Below are 12177 nucleotides of genomic sequence, written 5' to 3'. Positions count from 1 at the left end.
CCTCATGACCGCCCTCTTCACTCTACTGGGGTCTCTTTCTGGAGCTGCTGCCACATCAGTGAATATAAGTGCTGGCCATGTGCTGGCTTCTGGAAACGAAGTTAACAGGAACTGTCTGTTAGAATCCACAGAAAGGTGAAGGAAGTGGCTGCCATGACCCTGAGCCTGGGGGTTTGCTCTGAGCACAAGGCCAGGGTCATCTGGGCAATAGATGAGCAACCACCGGCCTTGGTGCATTGGCATCTTGTTCTCGAGATGTCCTTCTTCCAGCCCCCCAGTTCTGGGGAGCAGTTCTGAGGTGGTTTGGCTGGCCAAGGCCATGCAGAGCATCCAGTCCCGGAAATGGTGGCTGACACCCTGACTGCAGAGGCTGGCCTGGGTTCCTCCTGTCATTCAGGGCTGCTGGTCCGGCACTGTGCCCCTCTGCTCCGAGTGTCAGGATAGGCCTAAGAGCTTGTGGCAGCGTCTGAGGACCTGGCACTCTGAGTCTTTTTCCCTCGGCTCTGTGTCTGCCTGGCAGAGTGTTGAAGATCAAATAAGGTAACGTATGTGTAAGTGATTTGTGACATTAAAATGCTATGCTGATGTGATTACCAATTAAAATTTGCCTTAGTGAATCATGATTCAGTCAGTTGTCAGAAAGGGAAAAAACAACTTGTTTAGGGCCTACAGGCCTATGAGAGGAGCGAGGGGCAGGCAGGAGAAGATGGAGCCTCTGGGTGGAGGTGTGGAGGCGTGGAGGCCCAGGGTGCCAGGTGGGCAGCAGGTACAGTCTAGCGTGTGGGTGCCAGCGTTTTCCCAACACTGTGGATGGGCTCAACCTCGCACCCTGGCTGTCAATGACCATTCCATCCGTCCTTCCTGTCGATAGGCAATGCTTTGTGTATATTAATGAATCTTTGTTTATCTTCTAAGCACCCTTTGGGGCAGTCATGCCCCACTTCACACAAGAAGGGTGAGTTCAGAGAGTTAGTTATACAGCTAGTGTGTGGCTGAGTCAGGATTTGAACCCAGGTTTGTCTGACCCGAGTGGGTCTCCTAAGTGCCTATCATCCTTTGGGTAGTGTGTATGTTCTCGATGGAACCCACAGACGCTGGAGTCAGGAGCACCTCTGCACTGTCGCTGCTAGTTTGGGAAATGGCCAGCCAGGGTTAATTAAGGGCCCAGAGCTCGCCTGAGGACCTAGCCAGGTGCAGACAGAGGCCTTTGGCCTCCAGAGTCTTCCTCCTGCCAGAGCAGGCACCTGGCTGTGGCCTACCTTCCTGCTGGAGACCCTGCAGAGCCCTGTGAGCAGTGAGTGGAATCTCAGGAAAGAACAGGCAGAGGGTTCTAGGGAAGGTCAGCGACGGAGAAGGTGCTGCCGCCAGAGAGCAGAACAGAGCCTGCATCTCGGATTTCCGCTCGAATTCTTTAATTTTCTTTTGGTGATTCCATGTGGTGGGAGAGAGAATTAGAACAAGGCTTTGCTGCTGCTTAAGATCATAAATTTCCTTTCTTAAAAAAAAGTTGTGGAGTGACTAAGAGTTGAGTGGAAGTAGCTGAGCTGCGGTGAGAGGCTGTGGGGGCGGAGGATCTGGAAAGAGATGCCCACAGAGAATGTTCCCCGCGTGCTGGGGCCCCGTGGAGCCCTTTCAGAATGGGCCTCGGGCTTGAGTGGGTGGAAGGAGAGTGAATCAAGCCCTGTGGCTCTGACGGTGGAGGCCCGAGATGAATGACGGCCTCTGCCTCCCAGGGGAGGGAAGGCTCTGTGGACGTCAGGTGGGCTCCTGGGTACCTGCCAGGTGCCTGCTGCTCTGGGTGGGGCCTTGGTGGGAGGTTTCCTGCCTCTGTGGCACCACGTGGCCTCTCCCTGTCCTGCCTGTGTTCTGGTCTTCTTCCCTGAGCAGGTGCCGTTGTAGAAGAAGAAACAGCAGTGGGGACAGTGGTGAAGACAGTGTCACTCATGGTGGTAGATGACAGTGATTAAGCACTAGTGCATGCTGGGCTCTGTGTCCTCGCTTTCTGTGCTGTGCTGTGTGTGTGAGCTTCATGGTGACCCTGTCTGTTTGCCCTTTCCGCTTAGGGAGGCTGGGGGGGGGCAGCCACACAACTCATTCGTGTTGGCCAGAATTTGGGCCCCATAGGTCTCTGTGACCTGGCGTCTGGCTGGGGTGCTGCTTGAGGGGGCTTCAGGACTATTCCCTCCATCCACATTCCCTGCTGACATGGCTCCTCTGATGCATCTAGCCTCTGAGTGCCTGGCAGGTACTCTCTGTGGCCATTGCCTGCCCAGCCTGGGGCTCTGGTTCTTCCCTCACTGCCTCCCTGCTCTGCCCCTTCCCTGGCCAGGGCCTAAGGCTTATACTCTGGGTGCCCTGTAGGAGGGCAGGCTCTTCCTCACAGGGCTGGGGCCCAGCTGTTCCAGCCCCCTCTACCACAGGCGGCCCCAGCCTTGCGTGGGGTCTTTTTCCATCCCTGTGCAATTCTTCAGCCTATTTGGGGTTTATACTTGGTAGCTCAGCTGAAGACAGGCTGATTAGGGCATGAACATCATTATCTTCACTGCTGTCCTGTTGGGGCCTCAGGGTGCCTGCTGACACTGTGCCCTCAGGTGGAGGGCCTTTCCGAGCCTGCCCACCCAGGATGCCAGCCCAGCCTCTGCACCTTCCCCCATGCTGGCCCGGCCTCTGCTGCTCTGAGTCTGCCAGGCTGTGGTTGCCTGTGCCACTCGGCATCTCTCTAGCACCTGGGGCTGCAGGCTGGTCCTTGGGTCATCTCCCCAGAGCCTGGTACGGGCCCTGGCCAGGCTCACACCCAGGTGTAGGGAAGTAGCAAGAATGAACAAAAGGCAGACAGATGAGGCAGGTCTCCAGGGCTGCCAGAGGGCTCCACATCAGCAGTGCTGCCTGTCTGTGCCTGCTGTCTATGGGTGAGCAGGAGCGCTCAGGACTTGGCCAGGTGAAGACGGATGACATGCACACGTGAGCATGGTGTGCTCATGCTCTCAGCAGAGCAGCTGTGTTCTGCCTCAGCTCTGTCACCTGCTTGGGACTTTCTCACCTTCCTGGTAGTTCCACAGCATCCATTCCCTACCTATAGCTTTACATATTCACTTAGAGCCGTTGGATTGTGGAGTCCCATGAGTCTTTGGGACGGGATGGAGGCTCTGGCTCTTTGTCTGTCCTGGCATCCTTATCAGCCAAACCTGAGTGCTTGGGGTTGAACTCTTGGCTTCTCGCTCTAGTGAGCGGACCTCCACCCTTCCTGACTTCATCAGGTTGAACTCTGGTCTGTAGGATGATGGCCTGGGGACTGGGAATGATGGGCCCATAGTGCACTGGTCTGCAGGATGCATGCAGACCCTCTCAGCAAGGCTCCTGCCTGGCCCCAGCCAGGAAGCCCTGCCATAGGGGCACAGCTGCCCTAAGCAGATGCATCATCCCTGAGCCAGCTTAGCTGTCTACAGAGCCCTTTCTTGCACACTGTGTGGTCCATCTCCTCGGGGCCTTCCTGGAGTACGGTTGCTAAATATTACCCTTGATTTGAGGTTTGGAGTTGAAGCTTGCATTGTCCTTGTGCACATGGCTGTCATGTTGTGACCCTGCGCATTACCCCCACATGCTTCCACTGCCAGGGCTGGCAGGACTGTTAGGGCAGACCCTCTCATCTTTCAGATGGTAACACTGAGGCTGGCTTTGGTGAGGGTGGGACAGGAACTAGCTTTATGGTTGGTGGCTAACTAGCCCTGGCTCTTCCTGCCGCCTCTCTGGGTGAATAGCTCTGTCGGGCCTGTTTGCCGCAGGCTCGGCTGGGCTGGGCCCTCCAACCACCGTGGCCTGGCTTCACTCGGAGGTGCTGAGACCCCTCAAGTCCTCCATTGTCTGAATTGCTATCAATTACATGACAATCACATTTCATTGCTTACAGACAGGACTTCTCTGCACCCAGTCAGAAGCACTCAGTGGGAAATATGACTTTGTTTTGTGCTCGAGCATTCTTGAAGGCCTCCGTGAGCACAGCCTGGGTGCCTGTTTGTTCAACGATTTATCGCCGCATCCGCTCAAGTGGAAATGAAGCAAAGTTTACCACAAGTGGAATCAGTCATTAAAAAGTCATTATCAAATCAAACCATACTTCTTGCTCTTCTACTTACTAATGACAAAACAATTTCTTGAGAAGCTGCAAACAACAAACTTTTTCTACTTTTCTCCGTGGCCAGCCGTTGCTCGCCTGGTGTACTAGGAGAGGACGGTGGAGATTTATTGGTCAATAAAGGAGACGATTACAGCTTGTTTATGAAAGGAAGTCCCCCGTCCTGCCTTGCGTGGCATCGATGCTCGGGTAATAAGTCTGGTAACCAGCTCAGGACGATAAAAGTCAATGGGAAGATATAGGATTTCAATAAAATTATGACACTCGATAAACCTTCCTGTGGAAACAAATTTTCCACAGATATGTGATCATTTCCAGTTGGATTTGTAACTTTAATTTCTCACTTATTGAATTTTTTGTCATCAACTAATTACGATGTCCATACCGGGTGATGACTGCGCCCCAGCTCGGGAGAAAACAGAATGACTGTGGCGACAGCAGCCCTGGGGCTCCCTGGGCTCATGGGAGGGGAGGCGGCATTCTTCCTAAGCCTATTCTCACCTGCAAAGGAGGGCCTGGTAGGGGTGCGTGGATGGCATCAGTGCTGGGGGACAGGACTGTTGGGTTGGTCTCTCCCGGGGGCCTCAGCTCGTGGAAGTGAAAACTGAGAGTGCCATGTGGAAGGGGACCTGGCGTTCTGAGTGAACAGGTCTCTATCAGGGCCAGGAATTTGCTTTTTCAGCCAGCGCAGTGAGGGTGGTCCCTTCAGCTTACCCACAGCTCTTTGCAAGGGGACACACTGGCTGGGGACAATACTGCCAGGGCTGAACTGGTCTTTTTTCTGGCTCCTTCTCCAAAATGTGTGTGCCAGTGGACACATGGAGAACTGTCACTGGCCATCATTTGCCAACATTAATAAGATTCTAGCTATCATTGTGTGAGCACTGATTGTTTACAGGACATTGTGCTGGCGCTTTGCCTTTGGCAGAGTTAACTTCACAGCTGTCCACTACCCCTCTTATTAGCCTCAGCACTGAGACTTGGGGGTCAGTCTTTGGGGCAGCACTGGACTTTGAACCTGGGTCTTGCAGAAACCCACCCTCTTCTTCCTGGGCTCTGTTGCCTCGTCATACTTACCCTAGTCCCCCAGTAGTAGAGCACAACCCCAGGCAGAGGCTACTGAGCACATCTGCAGACTCTCAGGTCCGCCGCAGACCAGCCGAATCTGAGCCTACTTGGTACAAGACCCTGGGCGCTTGTGTCTCCTGGAGATCTGAGAAGCTGTTCTCTAGCAAACCTGGGCTTCTGAAGGAGGACTGGACCTCATCTGCTTATGCAGCCCACTGTGAACCTCAGAAGATGACAGCAGGTCGGAGGTCCCCAGCCTAGGCTTGTAATCTGCTGGGGATGAGGTCTCCTCTATCCACATCTGGAAACCCCTTTGTGGGGCCGTCAGAGCAGTGCAGTTCCTGAGCCCAAGGGCATCCTTGGTCTCCAGAGACCTGTCCTCTTCCTCCAGGACCGGGCAGCCTATCCCTTGAGCATCCTAGGAAGGAGTCTGTTCCATCCCTGACTCAGGAAGTGCCCACCCATCTCTCCCAGGGCCCAACTTGCTGGTTCACACTGTCAGCCTTAATCAGCATTTCTAATAGGACACGCTGAACAGTAATTTCTGTTGTGGCCTAAGAATTAGTCCTGACACTGTGTGATCAGTCTTTCATCTCAGGAAACCTGCACTGCTTCACATGACCCCCGACTTTTGCCCGGGAAAGGATGAAAAGGTGACGAATGTGGCTGGTGGCACAGTTACATGTTCGTAGCCTCAAGCGTCCCAAGAGCCCTGGGCAGTTGCATAGGGGGATGTTCAAACCCACCTCCCAGACTGACCCCACTGTTGTTTTCCTGGGCTCAGTTTGATTGGGACTCAGAGAAGTCACAGGACCCATGAACGCAGGCTGCGATGGGGAGCAGAGGCTCTGCTTACCAAGGGCCCCTGCCCTATACGTGCTGTGTCCACAGCGGGAAAGGCCTCTGCCCCCACCCCGGCCTGTGTCTGCACAGCAGGTACATGGTGGAGTGTCCAACCCACTGCACCACAAGGCTGGCATGGTCAGAGCGAGTGGACACGGAGGCCAAAAACAGGTCTCTTGGCCATCACTGCTTGGGAGCATCAGGCACCTGGGCCTTGTGTCCATGCCAGTGGTCTTCTTACAGGTGGGCTCTGAGTGTTGACCTGAATCCTTGAACTCTGAACCCTTGACTCTGCTCCCGTGTCTGTGTTTCCCCTCCCTGGCCCCTGACCAACTGCTGTCTGTGTCCACAGGAGCGAGACGGCATGCGGGCCATCCTAGGCTCCTATGACAGCGAGCTGACTCCCGCTGAGTACTCGCCCCAGCTGACCCGGCGCGTGCGGGAGGCTGAGGACATGGTACAGAAGGTGCACGCCCATAGCACAGAGGTGGAGGTGAGTCTGCGCCATGGACGGGAAGGGCTTGTGTCACCAAAGGGTCCTTCCCCAGGCAGGACTTGGGCAGAGCAGGTGGGAGCTGGGTTCCATCTTCCTAGTTCTGGGTTGACAGGTGGCAGGGAAGGTCACCGGCCATGGGCTGGTTATTTTGTGCACAAGATCTACTCGAATTCACACCACTGCACAGAATACCAGAGCATTTGGCACCACGTGTGCCCACACTGTTAAGGTCGCAAATAACAGACCACAGTGTATGTGGCACGCACGGACACAGAGATCTCTTGACATAAAAAACAGTAGGAGGACTACAGGTGTCAGAGATCCCACAAACCTCTATTCATTATTGTTTCAGGTAGAGCTAAACATGTTATAACAGCATGGCTGTCAATTCAGCAGTGGGCTCTGCGCTCCCGGGGCTGCTGGTTATGGATGGGACAGCCAGAGTGACACTGTGCTGGGGCTGGCTTGAGCCTGCCTGGGGGAGCCTCTGCTGGGGGCTCTGCTGTATTTGGTCCTCCCCACAGAGGTGACCCCAGTCTCGAAGAAGGAGGCCTCAGCTTGAGGAGCTAACCAGTTAACAGGGAGGGCAGGATGAGAGGGGGGCACGGCTCCGAATGAGGTGGGTTGAAGGATGGCTGTGCCGACCTCATCCAGAAGAGCCACCCAGCCAGGATGCCAGCCCCATGGACAGGCGGGTATCTAGTGGAGGGAGCATGGTGCTTGCCAAGAGACTCAGACCGTGTCCCGAGTCTGCAGCTATCGCTTGCTGTGACAGGGCCTCGGTCTCTTCTCTGCAAAGTCTGGCAGTCGTCCAGCGTGTGCCTGGTGAGAATGCCCTGGGTCAGGGGCTGGCCTGTGGGCCTCCTTTTAGCCATTGTAAGGATCATGCTCTTCCTGGGCCAGTAGGAGAGAACCTAGAAGGCTTTCTGGTAAGCTCAGCTCAGGTTGTGCTGAGGACTGGACCTACACCAGTGGTGGGAGTCTAGCTGGAAAGTCCACGCTTTCCCTGCTTGTGTGTGGGGTGGAGCCACCCCTGCACCCTGCAGATAGGGCTACCAGAGGATGGACCTGGGCTCCTTGTAGGACTGAGGCCTCTGGGCTCCTGGTAATGTGTTGCTGGGTGGTGAGCAGAAAACCCTGGGCTGGGGGGAAAGTGAGTGGGCTCCCAGAGGAGCTGTGAGATCCACCTGGGTGTTGAACCAACGCCAGTCCCAGCCTGGGATCCCGTGACCCACACCCTCTTCCTATTTCCAGCCAGCCTCTTTGGGGTAATAGGCCTCTGCATCCAGGCTTCCCATTGGGCAGCAGCTCAGTCACTGGGCACTTGGGTCTTTTTTACCCCGAGGCCTGAGCAGGTTGGTGCCTTTATGCTAATCCTGTTCATCCTGGTGATGAATATCGCACGTCGTGTGCTGAGCGCCTCTAGCTTGCAGGCGCCCGCGTGGTCTCATCCATCTCCTCACCAGCTGCTCCGTTTTGCAGTTTGGGAAACCGAGGAGGAGGAAGGTGGAGCCAAGAGCAGATCTGACTCTTTACTGGGTGGTATTCTACTCCTCTCAACCTCCAAGGGCAGAGGTGCCGGCCCTCAGCTGTAGGGGCTGCATCTCAGAGACACCCCCCAGGGCCTGCCCGATCTCAACCTTGCCTTGTTTCCTGTTCCCTCGCTCTCCACCCATGGGCCTGGCTCAGAGCACCTGGGGGGGCTGGAGCAGGCCCCGTGGCACCTGTGAGCCCAGTAGGCTCCTCACATTGGAAGGGGGCCTCAACTTTGACCCCACTCTCCAGTTCACTGAGGCTGGACGCCAGACTCAGCTGCAAGGCAGTAGGACTGCTGCCCTGGAGGCTTTGGTGGGTGGGTGGGCTTTCCATGTTTTTTGTTTTTTGTTTTTTTAAGACAAGGTGTCTCTCTGTCGCTTCAGCTGGAGAACAGTGCTGTCATCCTAGCTCACTGCAACCTGAAACTCCTGGGCTCAACCATCCTCCCTCCTCAGCCTCCCAAGTAGCTGGGACTACAGGTGTGTGCCACCACACCCAGCTAATTTTTAAATTTTTTGTAGAGATGGGGTCTTACTGTATTGTACAGGCTGGTCTTAAACTCCTATGCTCAAGTGATCCTCCTGCCTCAACCTCCCAAAGTGCTGGAATTACAGGCATGTGCCACTGCGCCCGGCCTCCATCTCTTTTATTAAACAGTAACGTTTTATATATCAGAAACTCCGCAAGCTGCCCACACTTGGAGCGCTTAAAGTGCTTAAACCTGCTTCACTGCCTGTCAGGAGTTTATTATTTGAGCATCATTGGTTGACACACAATAAAAAGTTATGTAACTTTATAGAACTCACTCGTTGAAGGGTTCTTAGAGCCTCCCAGACAAACTATCAGTCACTCGCCTTGAGATGCAAGCACCCTTTGGGGGATGTGCAGCAGAGAGTGTGCCCTCGTTGTGGGCCCCCTGGAGTCACTTCTGTTGCTCAGTTGTCTTGGGAGCCGGGTGGCTGGTGCAGGCAGGGAGGACACCCCCACGGGCCCCTGGGGTCTGATTATGCAGACAATTAGCCACAGAAGCCCCTTGTGCCAGAGCAGTACTGGCCTTGGAGGAAGAGTGGGGGAATGGTGGACAGATCCCCTTGCTGGTGGGATTCAGGGTAGGCCTGGGCTAGGAGGTGATGCCGTCCTGCCCCAGATCCCCCTGACCACATCCATGTTTTCTTCTTGCTTCCTGTTATCTTCCCTTCTTTCCCGCTTTGCCCTTCTGTTCTCTCTGCACATTTGTCTGTCTCTGACACTTCCTCTCCTTTCTGTCACTGCCCCCCCCTTTTCTCTGTCTCCCCTTGGGTCAGCAGGCTTTTTCTGTGAGCTTGTCTGCAGGGGGGTGCCCTGTGGGTAGGTGTCCTGGGGACGCAGGCTTTGGGCTAGGGGTATGGCCTGAGCATGAAGAACTTCCATTCCACCCAATTAGCTAAGTCTGCTCTGATGGGGAACATGTTTTGATTCCAGCAAAACATTTCACTAAAACAAGCTGAAGTATTGAGTTAGGAGAATCCCAGTCGCCCATCTCTGGTGAAGTTTGTGCCATTTTACATAGCTTTTATTTATTCCATTTAATAAAGCGGCTGTAGGAGTTGGTAGCATATGTCACGAATCCTCTGTCAGAGGAGCCATCAATATGCAGTGCGTGCCACCTCAATTCAACGTATCATCCAGATTTGTGTTTCCAGTTTATTTAATTAAAACCGATTATGGCACTGCTGGCTGCATGGAGGTATGTGGAAAATCCCAATTTCAGGTTGTAGTGGACTGAAATCCTTTCTGACTTCCAACGTAGGAAAGAACGGGCGCCACAGTGTCTCCACCGCCTTCCTCTTCTGTCACCTGTGAGGCTCAGGCGGCCGTTTGCCGTCGTCTCTTTGCCGTGGATGGTTGGGCTTCGCAAGAGCAGAGGAGGAGCACTGTCTGCAGAGCCCAAGAGGGTCCCCGGGTCCCAAGTACTGTTCTTTTTTACTTCGTGTGTGTTTATTTACTGTTCTCCATATATAAAGAACTCGAGATAACCCTATTGCACAGAGCATAGATAAAATGAAAAGTCTTGGAACAGTTCAGAGATAAGCATTGTATTACAGTGTTCAAAGGGATAAACAAAATAATGCCAGCAGTCTGGGCCGGGCACTTTCTGTGTTGGACCACAGTATGTTAACTTGGGAGCAGGTAAACACCAGAGGGGATGTGGCCAGACAGCCTGGTCCCCAGCGTCTGCGTAGGGGTCAGAGCCACACGGCTGCCAAGAGCAGCCCTCATGTGAGATGCTGGCTGTGCCCCGAATGGCCAGCACTTTGAGAACCACTGCACACCATGCACTAAGCCCAAGGAAGGCCTGGCTCCTCTACCTCAGGGACGCCCTGCTGCCCCCACAGTGTCTCTGTGGGCCTGAACCTCCACCCCATGCCTGCACCTGGCCCTGTGCACTGCTTGCTGCCTGGCATTTGCTCTGTAGCCAGGAGAAGCTGGACTTGTGGTTGTCTTTGGCCTCCATCTATGCAGGAGGGCATTTTTGCATCTGCAGGCCACATCTGCAGGGCTGCTATCCAGGAGGAGGTGTTCAGCTGGGGGCAAGGAGGCCTGGGGCTCTGGGCTCATCCTCTCCCTAACTATGACCTTGGGGGGCTGCTTCCTGGAGCCCCAGCCTCTCCACTGTGAGGCTCTGCGGGATTTGTGCTTGATGCTGTCAGTTCCCCCTGGCCTGGCCATCCTGCATGTTCTCCCGCCCCTTGCTGCATTCACAGTGCACAGGCGGGTGCAGCTCATCAGGCAGCAGCTTCTCACCTCAGAGTAAAAATAGCCTGGCCGAGGTCTCTGAGCAGCACCTATGTGTGGCAGACAGAGCTGGGCCTGAGGCTCATGTCTGAGCACACGTAGCCACCTCGGCTGGCTGGAGAACCAGCAAGAGCGGTGTGTGGCTCAACAGCTAAGGCAGAGGCAACTCTGCAGCTCTGTGGTCACTAAGCCTTGGGGTGCAGGGAGGAGTGACTGTACCATGAAGCTGGTTATGCTGGTTTTTCTGGGCAGTGGAGCCCTTTCCCCCAGGCCCTTCCACCTCCTGGTGCACCTGGGTATGGCTCTGCTTCTTCCCCTGGAAGCCCAGCTCTGAGTGGACTTGGTCTCTCTTGGGATGGAGCCGGTTTCCTTCCTTCCTCCCTTCCTTCCCTTTCATTCCTTCCCCCCAACCCCCTCAGCCTTGCTCTGCCAGTCTGCTTTGGTCCTGGGCTCTGCTTCCTCCTCAGGGCCTGGCCCAAGGTGGGATCTAGCTGTGGGGTTAGTCCCTTTTCAGAGGCCCCTATGGCCATGGAGGGGGACTGAGGGATGGCGAAGCTCCCAACTTGCCCAGGAGCCTGGCACCCTGGCCTTCCTTCCTTGGCCCAGCCCCAGCCCTGAGCCTTGGGAAAGCCCCTCTCTAAGTCCCAGCTTATTCCTGCAGCTCAGGGAGCTCTCAGCTCAGTGTGCTGGTCTCACAGGTGAGAACACTGTGACCGGGGGCTGGGCGGGGCGGCTCTACCAGGCTCACCCAGGAGTAAGAGGCATCTATGTTCCCCCAAAGGCAGCTCCCAGGCTCAGGGGTCCAGCCACACGGTCAGCACAAGGGCCTGAGGCTTTTCCTGCAGGAGCTGCTGTGTTGACCCCCACTGCCTTCACCACGGGGGGGCTTCCTAGAGAACCCGAGACCTGCCCAGCGTCCTCTGCAAGGCTCTTCCAGAGCTACTCCCAGGTCCCCCGGCCAGTGACCTGACCCAGGGCCCCACACACCTGTCGTGCTACATCCTCCCCTGGCTCCAGCTCCTCAAGGTCGGGCCTTGTTCACCACGGCAGAGCCAGGAGCTTAAGCAGCATGAAAGGCTGCCCCATGCCAGGCCATGTGTGCAGGCATGTGGCCCAAGGCCTGGACACCATGTACGGGACGGGAGCTGCTGGTGATACCTTGGCAGTGTTTTTCTGCTTAGATGGATGTTTTGTTTCTGGGTGACTATCCCATGAGGAGTGGTTCTTTCTGTATGGAGTTGATAGAAGTTGATGGATCGTGTCTTCTATTAACTTGGTGAGAAACTTCTTTGGCTTTTGCTGCATGTCGATGTCTAAGCTCGTTGGT

General features: G+C 55.2%; 2 protein-coding genes across 6 annotated transcripts in view; both read left to right on the top strand.

The window, feature by feature from the left end:
* PSMG3 (proteasome assembly chaperone 3) overlaps positions 1-12177 on the top strand; it is a 418234-nt gene that overhangs the window by 54461 nt on the left and 351596 nt on the right. The gene's annotated exons all lie outside the window — the stretch shown is intronic.
* Positions 1-12177, top strand: part of MAD1L1 (mitotic arrest deficient 1 like 1) — a 383346-nt gene that overhangs the window by 193197 nt on the left and 177972 nt on the right. For all 5 annotated transcript variants that reach the window (XM_075995238.1, XM_075995236.1, XM_075995239.1 and 2 more), the window contains one exon: positions 6396-6536. In XM_075995238.1, the coding sequence (XP_075851353.1) occupies positions 6396-6536 (141 nt within the window). The remainder of the gene's footprint in view (positions 1-6395; positions 6537-12177) is intronic.

This window comes from Microcebus murinus, chromosome 19, assembly GCF_040939455.1.
Source record: "Microcebus murinus isolate Inina chromosome 19, M.murinus_Inina_mat1.0, whole genome shotgun sequence".
In the NCBI taxonomy this organism is placed as follows: Eukaryota; Metazoa; Chordata; class Mammalia; order Primates; family Cheirogaleidae; genus Microcebus; species Microcebus murinus.
This window is presented reverse-complemented; position numbering and strand designations above follow the sequence as displayed.